Source organism: Rhinolophus sinicus, chromosome 4 (assembly GCF_057876585.1).
Source record: "Rhinolophus sinicus isolate RSI-liver-muscle chromosome 4, RSI-T2T, whole genome shotgun sequence".
In the NCBI taxonomy this organism is placed as follows: Eukaryota; Metazoa; Chordata; class Mammalia; order Chiroptera; family Rhinolophidae; genus Rhinolophus; species Rhinolophus sinicus.
The window spans coordinates 65,800,434-65,819,551 of record NC_142504.1 but is presented as its reverse complement, the minus strand read 5'-3'; the positions used below and the strand labels follow the sequence as shown (position 1 = coordinate 65,819,551).

Below are 19,118 nucleotides of genomic sequence, written 5' to 3'. Positions count from 1 at the left end.
TTGCCATGAATTTTATAATGTAATGAATAAGTGAACAGATTTCTATGAGCATTATGACATAGAGCTTTATTATGCACATACACAGTATGAAAAGGACTAATACTCACAGTTGTAACCAGGTGCAATACGGTGTTGGGCGTCAAGGCTGGCCAAGGTGATGTGGAAAATGATGTGCAGCAACAGGAAGGAGAGACTGGTAAAGCACAGAGACTTTAACAGCCGTCCCGTATGTCCTAAGGGATAAAAGCACAGAGACTGTGAGAAAACGTAAGGTGAAACACACTCATTCTGACCTTTGTGCAGTTCCACATAGAATATGCTTCTATATAATCTATTTTGTGGGCTGACTCAAAAGTACATAAAATGTAACAATTACTCTCTTAGTTATTAATCTAAAGCTAAAAGCTATCTTATTCTCTTTGTAAAATTATATAAATTAACATTGATTAAAAATTCAATGTAAAAGAAAGAAGCCTTCCTATTTATTATGGTACGCTACCACAAAATTAAACCACAAAAATCCCCTGGCCTAGAAATTTTATAAGGGAGCTCTGCCAACTTTGAAAGAACAGATAATCCCTATCTAATAAAAGTAGTTCCAGAGAGTAGAAAAAGAAGGAATTTCCTAAAACATTTTACGAAGATAGAATAACATTAATTTCAAAATTAAGTAAGTCTAGAGAAAAAAAGGAAATTTTAAGTCCATTTTACTTATGAACATAGACAAAAATTATTTTAAAAAATACTTGCTAACCAACTGAACTAGCATAGTAAAAATGTAATACGTTAAAATAAGCTATGGCCTATTGCAGAAAAACAAGTGTGGCTTAATATTAACATATCTATAAGTGTAAGTCATATACTAGTGGGCCGAATCACAATTTTCTCAATGGATACAGAAGAAGTATTTTACAAAATTTAAAATCCATTCATAATAAAATAAAATAACAGTCAGAAAACTGGGAATAGAAGGAAGTATCCTTAATACGATAAAGGAGTTATATCATAACTAAATCAAACATCCTGTTTATGGTGGAATTTTAGACACAGCCCATTAATGTCAGAGAATGATCAAAGACACTTGATATCTTTGCCACTTAAGATATCACTGGGTGTAGTAGCCAATGTTATAGGGAAAAAAAAGAAGGATTATAATAAATAGAATTATTTGCAGATCGTATGATCAAATGGAATTATTTGCAGATGATGTTATCATCAATATAGAACGTCAACTGAATCCACAAACCAACTATTAAAACAAATACAAGAAAATAATTCAGACACAATATCATCTTACAGAAATCAGTATAGCACCTCTACATTAATAATAATCAAGTAGAAAACAAGATACAACTTAAATTAGCAACCCAAACTGTATTGTAATGTTTTGTCAATGTATCATTTGGTTAGACTACAGTCTCCAGTTATTTAATCAAATACTAATCTAGATGTGGCTATGAGTTTACAGATGTGAAAAAAGTCAAAAATCAATTGACTTTAAGAGAGGATATTATCCTAGATAAGCTGAGAAGGCCTGATTCAATGAGTTGGAAGGCCTGAAAACCAGGCTGAGGAGAGAGGGGTTGGGAGTGGGGGAGGAATTTCTGTCACCTGTGGACAGCAGCTTCAACTTGTACACATGAATTTCAGCTTGCCCGTGATGATGATTTTCCCTTCCTGACAGTAGCCTACACTGTAGATTTTGGACTTCCTTAGCCAGCTTACATAATCAACAGTGCAAGCCAATTCCTACAAGTTATACCCTGACTGATAAAAAAGTATCTAATAATTAACTTTAACAAAGAATACACAAGACCTTTATGAATAAAATTGTAAAACTCAACAGTAAAACAAATCAGAAGACCTGAATAAATAAAGAGATTTGCCATATTTATGAACGAGATTACTTAATATGATAAAAATGTAAATTTTTTCCAAATTTAGGCTACAAATTCAATGTAATTTCAAATAAAGTATCAGTAGAAACTTTCAGGCTTTCAACAAAAATTTCAAAATACACATGAAAAGATTTTTTGAGGAACTAACAAACTTATTTTAAAAATGTATTTGGAAGAATAAAATCACCAGGTTAACTTTGAAATTTTGAGAAATAAGACCAAAAGTGGGTGTGTCTTACCAGACATTAAGGTATACTACAAACCCTTAAGTTAAAACAAAACAAATAAACAGTAACTTAGATTCCTATGGAGAGGGAAAAATGTCAAATGGAATACCATATATAGAGCTCAGAAAAAAAAAATATTTATATGAACTTGATAAATGTCAAAGTTGACTCCACAGATCAAGAGGAAAGAATAGGCTAGCAGACAAAAAACTGGCTCAACAAATACAGAAAAAATAATGCCAGATCCTTGCCACTAAGGTGATCTCCAGATGCATAAAGACCTAAATGTGAAAGATAAAATCCTAAAGTTAATAGAGGAAAATATGGGATAATAACTTTGTGCCCTTGCTGTGATGATTTCCTTCTAAACAAACTATAAGTCAAAAAAAAAAAAAAAGAGATGAATTTGCATTACAATTGAAGATTCAACAAATTCCACCATAAATAAAATTCATTGACAAATGATTAGTTGGGACATCCGAGAGGTACAAGAAATTAATATTTAGAATAAATAAAGAATGCCTGCATATCAACAAGATGAGGGATACAATCCCAAATTACTTGAGATACGAAGACTAGGAAAATATGACTAATTCTCAAGAGAAAAGACACTATGGTTAACCTTGAAATTATCCAAATGTTGGAATTATTAGAAAATGATTTTAAAACATCCATTACAGCAACACTCCCTAAGGTGAGGTAAACAATCTTGAAATGCATGGAAAGATCAAAGTTGTCAGTGGAGAAACAGAAAGCACAATAAATACATAAATATAAAATTTTAAAATGGAAAAAATACAATATCTGAAATTAAAAATTCACTTGATGGGCTCAACAGTAGAATACAGATGATAAATGAATGAGTCAGTAAACTTGAATAGATGAATAGAAATTATCCTGCATGAATAACAGAGAGCAAAAGATTGAAAAAAATTAACAGTATCTCAGGGACTTGAGAATCAAAAGATTTATCAATCACTTGTTACAAGAGTTATCAAAGGAGAGAAGAAAAAAACTGGTGCAGATAAAAACTAGGGATAATAGCTAAAAATTCACCAAATTTATTGAAGACATTATTTACATATTCAATAAGCTTAGTAAACACTAAATGGGATGAATTCTAAGAAACCACTCTCAAATACATAACTGAACTCCTGAAAGCAGCAAGAGAAAAATGTCACAAACATACAGGGGGACAACTATTTGAATGCCCACATATTTTTTATCACAAACCATGAAGTCCAGAATACAGTGGAAAATCATCTTTAAAGTTATGAAAGAAAATAGCTATAAGCCCGGAATTCTGTAACCTGTGTAAATATCCTTCAAGAATGAAGGAAAAAAAGACATTCTCAGTTGAAGGAAAACTAAGAGTATTTGAAGCCAGGAGATCTACTCTAAAAGAAATGCTAAAGTATGTTCTTTAGGTTGAAGGGAAATGGTACCAAAGGAAAACTTGGAACTTCAGTCATGAAGTAGAGCAACAGAACAGAAATGAATAAAAAGATGCTTGTTTAACACACACACACACACACACACACACACACACACACACACGCAAACATCCTAATTACAGCCATGCTTCAATTAATTCATGGCATTTCTAGAAATGATCTCTATTTTTCTGGTTTGGGAAATATGTTATGTTTACAGAAATAATTGAGGGTATTATTATACCCCATGTGTTTTGAGTACTCACTCTTATTTATTCAAGAAATATGAATTATCCAAAGATATGTCACTTAATAAATAATCACTCATAATTAGAAACATAAGAACATGTGGGATATATTAAAAAGGATAAAAAAAAATATATGCTTACTTCGAGATGACTTGTAGAAGTACCCAGATAGCAAATTCACGAAATAGGCAATTTATGGCCAGAATGATATGGTACCAAACTGTACATTTATACCTTATTTTTCTATGATTATTAGAATACCGAAGCAGAAGAAATTTAATATTAATAGCAGGAATAAAGAAGGAGAGAAAGTAGAATTTATTCAATAAATTTAACTTGGGTTTTATTTATCGATTTTTGTTTGTTTTAATGCATTTCCTCAAATAGAGCTTTAAAAAAAGACTATTGTTGCTTCATAGATTGCATTCAGGAACTGGGTTTTAAACACAGGTATAAATCCAACTCCTCATTTATTATACTTTGGAAAGTAATTCAGAGGCTACTGCTTTAGCCAACATTTCCAATTCTTTAACTGTCAAGTGATTTTAAATGTGACATACAAATGTGGAAGATCCACAGTTCTTATAACTGTGTCAATATTTGTAACCTAATTTGGAAATTTTCCACTTAAGAAGCAATCCAATCCAAAATCCTAGCAATTTTTAAAGGAGAACTCTGAGTCTTGTGGTAATTTTCTTTTTGGTAAAAATTGAACACCAAAAAAAAAATTCATTGATATTGGCTTATAGATAAGTTAAATGAATCAAATTCAAATTCTGCGTAAAGACAGTGTGAAGAGTTTTACATGTATTTCAAAGTCTTTTTCACCTACCCCAAGGTATTTTTATTATTTATCTACAACTTAATTAGAAAAACCAAGTAAAAGCACCATGTAGATAATATACATGGCATTTAGAAAAAAGTACCTTGAAGAGCAAGTATTATATTTGAAGAATTTCCTACAATTTTAAGCTCCAGACAGCACAAATGAAAAACAAGTTGATACACAAAAATGAGGGTTTTCTTTTCAACTCATAATGAGGTTAAATATAGACTCCTATTAGCTGGAAAGAGAGTACTGAGACTTCAGAGTAAACTAAGCAGGCAAGCTTTTAGGTTGAGTATATGAAGCTGCTCATACTAACCATTCTGACTTACAAGAATGGGCATTTCATTAGTATCAAACCAATATAAGTGGGGAGAAGAAATACACATCTACTACTCTATTTGAAATCTCATTGAGGTCATCATTCCAGCACTCCTCAGCTCCCGTTTTTTTTGCCAAAAAGAACGAATCACAGAAAGGCTTCTGGGAACACTACAAAAGCCAGTGGGAGAACGAATGACAAGATCATTTCCCCCCAGAGTTATTCCCACCTTCACAAATTGGACTAAAAGCTTCCACTTCATGTCTCCAAGTGAAACTTGGAATTCCCCACTGCACGCCACCTCCTAATCCTCCCTTGCAAAAGCTCTATGTTCTATTTCTAATATTTTTACTGGCATATCATTGGAGCCAAAACAGGTTTTTTTCCCTTCCCATTTGGATCTATCATTTATTACCCTGTATTTATGTGTTATTATTTAATAACTTTTAAAGTGTTGTAATCTCTTCTAAAAGGTTCCCCACAGTGAAGTGAACACTATAATCAGAGAGAAAAATCATGCCAGCGAGAAAAACAGTGCTCTGGGTACATAGGGGAATGACAGCTAAGGGCCAGGGAAAGTGGACATGAAGCTGCCAGCCTTACAAGTATCCACTCCATCCCTCCTTCAAAACTGGTGATTCGTGACCAGGTCTATTTCTTCTACATCTCTCCTTACCACTTGGACGCAAAGAGACCTCTTTGTAACTCTTATATTACATACTGTCTCTATCTGACACTTGGGAATACATATTTTATCTAAGTTGCTGTCCTTAGTTGGATTATCAGGAAACAGACTCTAAGATTGAGACTGGTATGCAGGAAATTATGAGAGAGCTCTCTGCCATAGCACTGATGGGGAGTGAAGGAGGCAGGCCTGAGCCAAGGGAGAAGCTGAGCTTGGATATATTTGTAGGGGAGCCCTCAGCTGGGTCCGTCCTTGGGGAGCTTTGGAGTCAGAATAGCCCTTCAGAGATGTCTAGAACTGAGGCAAGGGTTCTGAGCCTTTGTACTCCACCCACCTCCATCATTAACCAGAAACTAGATGTGAACTGTCCCCAGAGATGGGTGATACTTGGCCAAGGCAGCTTCCTACAGTTAAAGACCTTTTTTTTTTTCTGTGAGCAGTCATGAGTCAACACTCCAGAAACCTGGGGGAATAAGTGCCATGTTCATAGAGGGAGATTGGGTGGCACCCCACAGAGCCACTAGGTTCTCTTGTTCTAGACATTTATTGTGATCAGATAGAGCATAAGCATCTTGAAGGTAGGGGCTGTCTCTAACATAGGGTCTCAAGCTTAGTGGGTACCTCATGACCAAATATCTATGGGGCAATAAACTGGCCTGAGGGCATAAGTAGCAGGACCTTCCAAATCCAAAAAACACCGAGCACCTGGGAATTTCAGGCGATGATGTAGTTCTTATTTTGAGGTACCTTATTTGCCCTAAACACATAGAGATAATAGATAAAATATGAGGCAGATCACCAGAAAGACATACCAGGCGCCAGGATAAGATAAATATCTCTAAGGGTCAGAAATCCAAGAGAAATGCAAATCTGTCCACAGGCTGGACTTGAAGCAGGCAATGAAAATCAAAGTTGGCTTCCTGGTGAACGTTTAATTACATGCTCAGGGTAAATAAGGATCCATCATTAGGAACACTGATTAAAACAAGGGTTTAGGTTACAAACCCAAGCTTCACGGATTTTACAAAAATGCTGGAAAAGAATCTGCTCCTGAGCAATTTTATGATATGTGGTTTACAAGGATCTGTATCCTTAGGGAAGAGGGAGAATGTAGGTATGCCATACTGAGCAAACTCAAATCCCCAACATTATAGAAGGACAGGTCTCTAAACCATTAGGATATGACTTAATTCTCCACTGGGGTCCAGTGGGTCCAGGTGGGAACAACTGCAAAAGCATTAGACAGAGACAAAATCATGGGGGGAGGGGGGGGTGTCTAAAGAGAACACTGGAATGAGGGCAGGAGAGGAGACTGAGATAGAAACATTTCTGGTTCGATATGAGCAAACAAACAATAATTCAGTAACACATAAGGAAACATAAAGCTAGAAAATACTATTGGGACATGAATTCACCAAAGGTACAATGAAAATTATGAAACATACTAAAAATGAATTAAAACCAAGTTGCCTGGGATCCTCAAAATGATAAATTAAATCCTGAAAGGTGAACAAGTAATTTTTTTTTAAATAGACAGAAATGAAATAAAATAGACGACACTAAACAGAGCAACTATCTGTTTTAGAAATTAAAAATATAGTCACTTAATTAGTAAAATAGATCAATAGATCAGCTAAACTCTAGATTGGATAGAGACAAAGGTAAATTTAGTGAACTGGATGACAGTACTGAGGAGTTTATCCAGAACTCAGCACAAACTAGCAAAGAAGTTGGGAGCTGCAGTTGGGAGACATAGAAGGTAGATTGAGAGAATTTTTGACATACATCATTAGGAATTCCAGTGGAGTGGCATAAATATATTTGTAGAAAACATTTGATGTGTGCTCTTATATTCATTTATTTGTTAATTTACTCATGAAACGAACAATTATTTCACAACTACGTGAGAGGCATGTTATTAAAGACTTCCTAGTCTCTAGCATAGAACAAGGCTATATTGTATCCTTGAGATAATACATGTTACTGAGAAGCAGAGAAAATACTAGGTGCATCATAAAGATAGTAAAAATTAGAAAGAAATTGGAAGTAACATTTTTACTTAAATTGGTTAGAAACAATGTTTGTAAAAGTAGACTTGTACATGAGCATGTATGGGTTAGAAGAAGCCAAAGCTTTCAGCAAAATTGGAAATTCTATGTCCTCTATTTCCAAGGGCCAGATACTAAACATTTTAGGCAAGGACACAATTCTGCCATTATAGTGCAAAAGCAGTCACAGACAATATGTGAACAAATTACTAATGGCTGTGTTCCAGTAAAACCTTATTAATAGACACTGAAATTTGAATTTCAGGTAATTTTCATATGTCATGAAATAATTTTGATTTTTTAACCATTTAAATTAGCTCACAGGCCATACAAAAACAGTGGTGGGTAGAGGCAGATTTAGTGTGTGGGCTGCCGTTTGCTGACCCATGCCCTAGCTGAAGATAGCACACTTAAAAGCAAAATGTTCATAAGTATAAAAAACAAAAAGGACTGTGCTTTGATATTCAAGAAATTTTCTGGCAGGCATTCCACTGATTCCATGATGTCTGAGAGTCATTCCCCATTTATGTAGAATAAACAAAGCTTAGTGTTGACTCCTTCACACCAGGTCATAAACATTGGCACTCACTCTTTGCATTCACATGGCTCTGTTCCCTGGAGTAGACTCCACCCCCACCCCCACACATTCACTTTCTCTAATTTCACCATTTCCGAAAGGAAATTAGGCCAGAAATCAGAACTTGAGTAGTAAAGATATGCCTAATTCCTAATATTATTTGGTAGTCGTTTGGTTGTGATAGTTTATTAGAGAGAAAAATATTCAAGTAGAAAAATATATTAATACACAGAGAACCTTGTATAAGTATATGTAAGACTTCCTGCTCAAGTCTGAAAAGCCAAACTATGGAAAGGAGGCCAAATTGTATAATTCAGTTTCAAGGCCCCAAATAAAACAGCTTTCTTTGCACATTCTCATGGCCCTCCATGGGTGGGGTTAGCAGAAAACAAGCCAATAGAAACATCCAATACAGATATGAAGAATTTTCTTTAGTAGGATCAATAGATTAACCAGTCCTACTCAAACAGAGGACATTTCCAAGCGCAGTGAGCACTGAGGCTTCCTCTTGAATGGCTACTGCCTTTGCATGGCGTCAAGGGTAGGTTCAAGCAGAGATTCAAACACAGGAGAAAGAAAGTTGCTCAGCCCTCTGCAGAGCCACCCCAGTGATGAGCTTTGTCCTTGTCCTTCCAGATTTTCTTTCTGGAGGACAGGACAGCACTTGGAAGCTGAATGATGCAGTGGGGTTTAAGAATGTGTATATGGTGTTTACTAGAACACTGAGAAAAGTTTTCATGTAAAAGTGACACCTCCAAATTAGGGCTTTTTGCCAATTCAGTAAACAAACTATAGGACTAAGGGAAAAGAGTCACTATTTTGTGTTGCTCTTCCTTTTTAAAAAAAAAACAAAAACAAAAAAAAACTATGTTATGATTTCCGCAACTCTGACCCTAAACAGCTGATGGTGTCCACGTTTTTCAGCTGAAGCCTGAGAGGAACAGGGAGGGTGTGAGTGTGAGCCTGTCCCCTGCAGAAACTCCCTGCTGAAGACATCTTCCTGCAGAAAAATGTCTTGCCCCTTGTCCCTGTGAATTCCCAGGGATCTGCATATGGCACATGGGAAAGAGTTGTTAGCAGTGACACCTCTGAGCACCCAGGAGTCGGGGGCAGCTGCTGCTCCCAGGTTTCCTGTGGGTGGAAATCCTGACAATGTCAGAGGGAAACAAAAAGAGAGAAGAACTAACTTAGATGTTTACCAGATATGGCTTTGAAATGTCCTGACTGGTGACCCTGCCCCACTCCACCTCTGGTTCTGGAATTTCACAAATTTCTCAGACTGAGTACCCCACCCACCCACCCATCCCATGTTTATCCTCAGAACTATTCATAGAAACTCATCTGTATCAGAGAATAGCTACTTGGGAATAAAAAAGGCTTAGTCATTTTTTAGATGATTCAAAATATGAGAAGTATGGTTTGATGTCCATACATTTACTTTCAGCTTAGTTGCCTTAGGGAATTGAGAGAGTGTATGAAAGGGAGAAAAATACAAAATAAACAAATAATATGCAAGAAAAATCCACTCTCCCGATCAAGGTGTCAGAATCAGAAGGGAACAGTTTTTTCAAGAAATTTTGAGGTTAATGGGTCTCATTTCTGAGAACTTCAGTTATCTTAATAATTCATCATTCAAGAAATGAAAAAGCATCCTTCTAAAAATTTGTTTCCCTGAATTCTTTCTGCATTGAACACAATGCAGTTTTGTCAGAGGAGAATCCTTTCCAACATATTTCTCCAGATAAATCACTCGTGCATTTACTAACATTGACCAGACTATAAGCTTCTTGAAGGTAAGAGCCAAATGTCACACCTCTCTAGACACACCCAAGTGCCTAGCACAGCACTTCACATATAAGAGACCCCATTAAATAGTTACTGAAAGGACATAATAATAAATAAAAATCACATAAATGAAAAAAGGTTGTCCTTGTGTACTGATCTCAATATATGTTGGCAGGAACATTTCACTTCAAACCAACAAGAAGTCCTCATACTTCTTGTTATTTTACTAGGCCAGTTTGCCAAATTCTGCACCAAGGGATCTACAAATGGTAATGAATGGGAGAAAACAATTAGGTTATTGAGTCCATTCCCCTCCAGGGTAGGCTTACTCCCTGTGGAGCATTCTTCCAGCAATTAGCTTTAGATGTCTCCTGCACAGTATTCCTGCAGTTCCTTTAGGAAAACAATGAATTTGACTCTGAAAAATGTCCACCCTGCAACACTTCATTGTCTTATAACCATGTAACTTTGCCTTTGTCTTTTTTTTTTTTTTTTTCTCACTTCTGTTTTCAAGAAGTCTAGTTCTCCATTTATTGAGTGCCAGGCATGAATAGCCACTTAAAGAAGGAGTTACTCCCTTCCGTATTACATTGATGAAGATGCAGGACCTCAGGGGTGCTGGAGTAGCACCACACACCTGAGAGCGGTGCTCATCAAAGGCAGGTGTGGGTTAGTACCTGTCAACAGTGCTTCCAGCAGCTCACCACCTTCATCAAGGTTTTTCACATCTGCTTTTTCGCTGGCGTGAGATGTCCAGCTTAGTTGGCCAGAACAGTCTTTCTGTCCTGGCTGGCTTATCAAGAGAGACTTTGTGTGCTGTTATCTTCTTGCTTTTTCCCACAGGGAACACATACCAGGTTACTATGACTAACTGCCTGTGACCTACTGTGTTTATTCTCTCTAACCCTGAGCTTCCTTCTCAGGCTGTGGGCTCCAGGCGGGGCAGCTGTCAGCCAGCACTGCCTTCTGTTTGTTGTTTGTGCTCACAAGCAACAGAGGAGTGACTCATCTGCAAAGGGGGTCTCTGGCATCTATTATCCTCAACTTCTCTGCCTAGAAAGAGCCTAGCAAATTTTCAACAACCAGCCTTTTAATGAACTTTTCATCATTGCTACAATGGTATTTTTTGTTTGTTTGTTTATATATGAAACTGGCAAGAAGACAATGAAATTTATTTTTTTAGATTGTATCTACCTATCTCCTTCCTTTTGCTCAGGTCTCAGATCAGATATTTAGATCTTCCCTGGTCATCCAAGCTAAAAGGGACACCATTCCCCAGGTGCTCCTTATCACATTATCCTGCTCTCTGCATACTTCACTATTTGCAACTACTATTTATGTATGTATGTATGTATGTATGTATGTATGTATGTATGTATGTTTGCCTCTCTCTCTCTCTCTCTCTCTCTCTCTCTCTCTCTCTCTCGTAAGCTTCACAAGTGCAAGGGTCCCTTTTGACCTGCATGGTTATCACTGTATTTCCGATGCACAGAAAAGTGCTTAGCAGATAGTTAGCACACAATAAATATTGCTTAATTGAGTGAAATGTAACAGTGAACCTAGTAAGCCATGTTAATTTACACATATTAACACAGTCATGTGGAGGGCACAATGTAAAATCTTTCATCTTTACCAGGGTAACACTGAAAGAAGCAGGACATTAGTGTATGGCAGGAAAGAAAATATGCAGAACTTGTCTCCTCAAAGCTAAATGCATTGATATAAAAAATTGACTGGTATTAGCCTATTGGCCTTGCATTCACACACCTACATCAGCTATGACTAGAGCAGCCAGTTCACAAATCCTATCTTCCCATCATCTCCAAGTTCATTTATCCTTTTCCTTCCTTTCTCTCTTTGCCATTTGCGCTCTCTCTCTCTCTCTCTCTCTCTCTCTCTCTCTCTCTCTCTCTCTCTCTCTCTCTCTCTCTCACACACACACACACACACACAAATCTTAAGATGCTTCCTTTTCAGTTTTATCTGCTGTTTGACTCGAGTATATTCTTAGCATGAAGATCTTTCTCTGATAGTCTAAAAGTGATCTTAAAGTATCTTTGTTTTTTTATAACATTGTGGGGACAGAGCCAGGAGTGCAGTTTCCAGGCTCTCTGCCTCACGTGGAAAGGTGTTGGGTCAGGTAGTAAATGGCCATCAACTGTGATTGCATGGCCATCAGCTGTGGCTAGTTGGCCATCAGCTGTAACCAGTGAGCCACTGGCCACTAATATAACTGCTGTGGTTACGGTAGCAGAAAGATGGGAGCTAGCAAGAAGATGGTGGCTGAGCTAGCAAGCGCGGATTGCAGAGAGGCGGATGCTGCCAGCAAGAATATAATGGTATGACTCCCCTATCTATGGCTCCGTGGGTGTTCCTTTACCCACTCCGTGGGTGGGTCCTCAAAGAGGGCTTTAACTTTACATTTGGTCTTCCAAAGTTGTTTAGTAAAGCCTTTCAAAATGCTTCCTGTATACTGTCCAGGGTCCTTGCAAGATCATTATTTCATGCTTGTAAAATGCTCTGAGAAGGATATTGTGCTCTACAAAACTCAGGAATGACAGACACCTAATCACACAATCTTCTGGAAGCCAGACTCTCACTCCACACACTTCACATACATCCATAATACCTCTGGGAATAGAAATGTAGCAAGAAAATGCATAGTCCCTCCACGTGCACATGAATCAAGTCTCTGGTTCAAAGGGTCTTTACTTACTAACCCATATTTATCTCCAGCACTGCTTTCTCTGAAAAAAACTCACCAACTTAGAATGGAGGGAGGGGCTCTGAGAAAATGGAGAGGAAAACTAAATGGACATCTGCAGTTCATTAGATAATACAAGAATCTAAGTATATTGGCCATTATCTTGCCTTCCTGGTAACAGCCATAAGGGTGGGGCTCATGTCTATGTTCTACGTATTTAAATACTTAGTCCAAACTAGTGCTTGTTCCCAAGAGGAAGCCCAGTCAACGTATTTTTTTAAAGAATGAGTGTATTATGAAAATAGTCCTATTCAATCAACAAATAGCTGAAATGTTAGATTAGTTTTTAAATCGTGAACTTACTTGTTCGTTTGACATCAATTCATTGTACAATTACAATAGACAAGGTACTATGCTATGTAGTATGAATAAACAGGGAAGGCATGGCCCTAACTACACCTTGTCACCTCCAGTCCATTAGTCATAACAGCAAGGAGCTTTTAATAGAGTGCAAGAATATAGGACTTAGGAACTTTCAGACACATTTTTGTTTTTCTTTGACATTTTAATTTTAAAATGACATCTTTGCATTTCTTTATTCGTTCATCTATTTGACAAGGATTTGTTTATACTTGGTCTTTGTCTCCTATAACTATACTTTAAAAAAGGGGGGGGTCTTAATTTGATACTACCAATTGAACAATGTAATGGGGTTAAGGTTATAAAATAAATATCAGTATCAAACTAATCTCTCCTGACAATTGGAACCTACTATACCAGAGTTTGATGTTTTTCTCTTATATAAATCAGAACATGAATGCATGCTAACCACTTTCCTTTTGTAGGAAACTTAGATACATTTAAATGTTTCCCTTCCATATCTAATAAAGACTTTATTACTGCATGTATTAGGACAATATTTATATTTTAAATATGCTAGATAATTTTACTTTAATACTCATATAACAGAATTATAATTATATTTTAAATAGAATATAAGCCTATGCAGTGAGCATTCATCTTTCCTTTCTATCACATTTATTTTCTGTCATTCAACTGCTATACCCTCACAAAAAAGATTCAAAGCCTGGATAGTCCATTCCATTACCTTGGGAGAAACAGCTACAAAAAAAGCAGTTAGCTGCTCTATGACTTGCTTTCCCAAGGGAAAGTAAATGCGCAATCCGTGGTATATCTAAAGTCACCAAAAAAACTTAAATATAAACATCTATATAATTGAAAACAGACACGTTACCAATGGTTTCCATTGTTCTTATCCCTTTCCAAAAGGAAAGAAGTCTTAAAGGAGGAATTAGCAAGTTGGCCCTATTCTTCAAGGTAAAATATTTTCAAGCGTATGTAAACCTGAATGGTTGTTTCTTATAACTTGAGAGAATCATTTTCAGCATCCTCTTTAACTTCCTTAAGTACTCCATTATGATTTCTAAATGTCTGCTAAAGCATCTATGCACAGCGGTTAATGAGTGTGTTTTTTTCTCAAGTCCAATACCCCCATAAACTAATAGTACAGGGATTATCGATATTCCCAGCACAAAAGACAGTTACAGCAGTTCAGTCCTTGCTCACCTCATATCTAATCTCTACAGACACTGCAAAAAGCCTATTATACTACTTTAGATTCTAACAACTTTTAATTAAGCTTAATTTCTATTTAATAATTAGATGTAAATACTCATGCATGCAATTTAAACATAGATTTCTATTGTACACTCTAGGACACCAGCTCAGGTGGTGACTTAGGTTGATTTACATTCCTCATTATGTGACAATATGCAAATGAAAACATCTTTAAACCAGAAAATAGGCAGCCATCCTTTTATACCCAGTGGTCTGTAAACCAACGTATTTGGTTTCACGTTACATTGGCACTGGTTATCAATGCATTCTTTTAAACCTTAGGTTATGTATATATTCTAAAATTTTCTGATTAAATATTTATTTCTTCATTAATCATCTGAAAAGTTATTTGGCAGAATAATGGTCTCCAAAGAGGTCCATGCCCTAATCCCCAGAATCTGAGATAATATTTCCTTACATAGCAAAAAGGACTTTGCTGATGTGATTAAGGATTTTAAGATGGGGAGATGATCTTGAATAATCCAGCTAGGGTCAACAGTGGGGTCCTTACAAGGGGAAAATGGAGGCAGGCAAGAGACGGCATCATGAGGAAGATTCAACCAGTTACTGCTGGCTTTGAAGATGGAAGGGGCCATGAGCCACGGAATCACCAAGAAAACTCTAGAAGCTGGAAATATCAAGAAAATGGATCTTCTCCCGAGTCTTCTGTAAGGACTACAGCTCTTAATTTTGGCCCATTTCATACTTCTGACCTCCATAACCATAAGATAATACATTTGTGTTCTTTAAGACACTAAATTTGTGGTAATTTGTTACAGCAGCAATAAGGATTCATCAACATTTGATTTTGATTTTACTATTATATTATACTTTAATCACTAATTCAAGATCATCCACATACCAGAAAAATACATTTTTAAGCAATTTGAGAGGTTGTAAATAGAGCAGATGGACTAGCTACTGCCCCTACCAATTTTCCAAGCTACCCACTTAATGGTGAACAATGGGATGCGACATTCTCATTCATTATAGTCCACATGGTCTGATATAGGCCCTAATCAGAAACGAAGTGATCCTTTTAAAGTGGTGATATGGGAAATCCAACGCTTCAGTGAAACATGTTGACGAGCTTTATAACAGCTAAATCGGTGCCCGATGGTTTCAATTCTCAAATGTGTTGTTCCTCCTAAAATAGAGGTCACTCAAAAACACAAAGTTCCAAAATTCTCCAAGTTCTACAAAAGTGATGAAAGAGAGCTAGGTGACTGTAAGAATGTTGCAAGTGGGTGGGCTAAGAAACCCCAAGAAACAAAAAAGGTAAATGATGATTTACTGGGTCAGGAATCCAGAGACCAGTTACTTAGTCCTTAATGAAGCCTGCAGCGTCTGCTGGCATTAGCGGTGTGGCGCACCATCACCTGCTCTAGGGGCTGTTGTAAATCCAAGTGACAGAAACCTGGCCTTTCTCTCATACCTCAGAGCCCAGGCATCAGCAAACCTCCTTGGTTTCATCATGAAATAAATAAAAAAATTCTCTGGCAATAAAGATCTCCCAGTTTCCCCCCTTATTCACTTGATTGTTTGACCCTGAAGGGAAGGGGGCATAATTCCTATGTACGTTATGCTACAGAACAGGAAAAAAACTCTTATAGTTCTGGTATGTACATTTCATTTCTGCTTATTTTTATTGCCCTGTATAGCAGACTCAAATTTCTTATGGAAAATTAAAACCCAGGCACGTGTGTGCGCACGCACACACACACGCACACACACCCATTAAGATGGGCAGTTTAAACCAGAACTGATCACAGGTATTTAAAATAATATTTATATTTCAAATATTATTTTGAAAATGGAAACCTTTCCAACTATTGTGTGATGCTTCGTTTGCTTCAACCACAACTTCAGTAATTGAAACTCGACTCTTCCTCAGTGAATAGAAGCTATGTACATGTATGGGGCAGTTCTGGTGACACCCTTTCTTTTCCCTCTTGCCTTGCTCTTCCTTTCCATCCTTACCTATTTCAGTTCACTTTTCTCCTCTTTCCCCATCATTCTTGTCTACCAAAACCAATAAGGACAACAAATACTTTGTATTAACCTATGTGCATGCCTCAGTGTAGAAAATGTACTCAGGACCATGGACAGGAAGAAGGAAATGGGTCTTGGGTGACTCTTTAGGGAGCTGTAATCCCACAGGCAAGAAACAGAGGTAAAGGGGCTGAAATGGGCCAGAAAGAATGGCGATGGATATGATCATAATAAGAGGATGGACAGGAATTGTGAAGGTATGGAAGGAAGAGCAAAGAAACAGCACAGAATAAAGGAAAAATGGAGGCTTGTAGAGAGTGTAAAGGTTGAGATCCAGATACACAAAGTTGAATGAGGGCATTAAACAAACAAACCAACAAAAGCCCAGACAATTTGAGGACCAGGAGAGAAAATGAATGCTGGGGAGCCTCTGCAAGAATTTTCAGGGCCAAAGCGCTTCACAGAGAGGAGAGCCAGAGACATGTAGTGAATTCATCCAAAACAGGAAACAGTATATATATTAAAACAAGTGAGAAGGACAAAAAAGCCATGCTTATGAATCAAGTCCTAGAAAAGGCAAAAGCAAAACTGTGTAAGAACAGACACACGGTATTGAACAGATCTCTTAATTATAAACATGACATCAAGGGATAGAATGTATTTTCATTGAAGGCATATTCCCGTCCAGTTTCTGTCCACATGCAAGCAGGTTTTATATATTTATTCATTTTTTCTTAAGGTTGTAGTTAGGAGTGTTCATCTTTTCAAGCACCAAGACTTTAGTCGTTTCCTGCTCTTCACTCTGCCTGGAACATTCTCCCTTAGAGTCTTTGCACTGATGTGTTCTTTTCATCCTCAGATTCAGACCTCTTTTCTGAGCTCAAACAGACTCTTATATCAAAACACCTGATTACATATTGTATTCATTGCTTGTGGCTGCCATAACAAAACACTACAAACTGGGTGGCTTAAAACAACAGAAAGGTAGTACCTCACATTGCTGGAGGCTAGAAGTCCACAATCAAGTTGTCAGCAAGACCTTGCTCTCTATGAAGGTTCAAAGGTAAAATTGTTCCTTGCCTCTTCCAGCTTCTATTGTGGGCCATCAATCATTAGTGTTCCTTATTTTGCAGTTGCTATCACTGCAATTTCTGCCTTAGCCATCACATGGTGTCCCCCCAGTGTGTGTGTGTGTGTGTGTGTGTGTGTGTGTGTGTGTGTCTCCATGTCTCTTTTCTCATAAGAACACCAGTCTTATTGAATTAGGGCCCACCCAACCCCAGTTTGACCTTAGCTTAACATGCAATGACCCAATTTCCAAATAAGGTCACATTCTGAGATACTGGGGGTTAGGACTGCAATATATCTTTTTGATGAACACAATTCAAACCATAACAGGAATCTTAGACAAAATATGTCTGAAGTAAATCCCTTAACTGTCCCAAACATATCCTAACCTAGTTATTTAATTTCAGTAAATATCACTACAATCTATCCAGTTGATCAATATAAAAACTCAGGAGAAATCCTTGATTTCTCGGCCTCCATCCACATCCAATCCATCAGCAAAACCTGGTGATTTATCTCCAAAATGAATATTAATCCATCCTTTCCACCATTCCACTGACATCTCCACTGAGAGTGAGCCCAAGCCTCTGCCACCTTTGTCCTGGTCCATGGAAGGCAACAACTTTCCAAGGATTCTCCTTGTTACCTTCTGCTCCCTTACCAGGCATTTTTCATAGAGATCTTTTAAAGACATAAATCTTTTCATATAACTCTCTACTTAAAACCCTTTAAGGCTTCCCATAGCAGTAAGAATGAAATTAAAATTCCTTACCAAGGCCTACAGACCCTCAATGCCTCCTGTCCAACTTGATCTCATATTGTCCCCCATCATCCACCGGGCTTCCCTCCATATCATTGGAACAGTAAGCTTTTTTACTACTTGAAAGCTTTTACATTTCCTGTGTGATAAACTCATCCACTGATTCTCAGCATGACTGGCTGTCTTTTTTCCCCTCAAGTTTCAGTTTATATGTTTCTTCATCAGAGACACCTTCTAATATCACACTACATATAACATTTTTCTAGTTTCTCTCGTGGCCTTAAATGGTCCCATTTGCAGCTCCCTTGTAGTAAGTTTCATGTCAGTACCCTTGCCATGCCTCGTGCTGGGCAGAATGTCCATACTTCTCTGCCCCTAGACACATGAGCGAGCAGGGAATGCTGATTTTTGTGTGTCACTGAGATATTATGATTGTTATACAGCAGAAAGTGACTAATACACTTTCTATCTCACCATCCTGCTTGTTTTCTTCATATCACTAATTAAAACTTTAATGAAATTAATTATTTACTTAATTATTTCCTTGTTTATCAGCTCTCACTAGAGAGGAATGCCATGGAGAGAGGAGGCATTTCAGCACTGTTATCTCCGGGACCTAACACTGTGCCTGATGTGAGTAAAACGTGCTTATGTAATGGATATATGAACTCCTTTTGGGGATGATTTTATCTGTTCTTCAGCTGACCCAATATCGTACTCTCTTTTGTGTTGTTGTTGTTGATTATTTTATTAAATTAATTGAGGTGACATTAGTTAGTAAAATTATGTAGTTTCAAGTGTACAATTCTATAATACATCATCTATGTATTGTATTACCACCCAGAGTCAGTTCTCCTTCCATCACCATATATTTGACCCCCTTTACCCTCTTCTACCATCCCCAATC

General features: G+C 37.2%; 1 protein-coding gene across 7 annotated transcripts in view; it reads right to left on the bottom strand.

Annotated features, from left to right (window-relative positions):
* Positions 1 to 19,118, bottom strand: part of PIEZO2 (piezo type mechanosensitive ion channel component 2) — a 436,387-nt gene that overhangs the window by 287,840 nt on the left and 129,429 nt on the right. For all 7 annotated transcript variants that reach the window (XR_016021128.1, XM_088797899.1, XM_088797898.1 and 4 more), the window contains one exon: positions 108 to 233. Coding sequence is in view for 6 of the 7 variants with exons in the window: in XM_088797899.1 (XP_088654025.1) it covers positions 108 to 233 (126 nt within the window). In the remaining variant the exon portion in view is untranslated. The remainder of the gene's footprint in view (positions 1 to 107; positions 234 to 19,118) is intronic.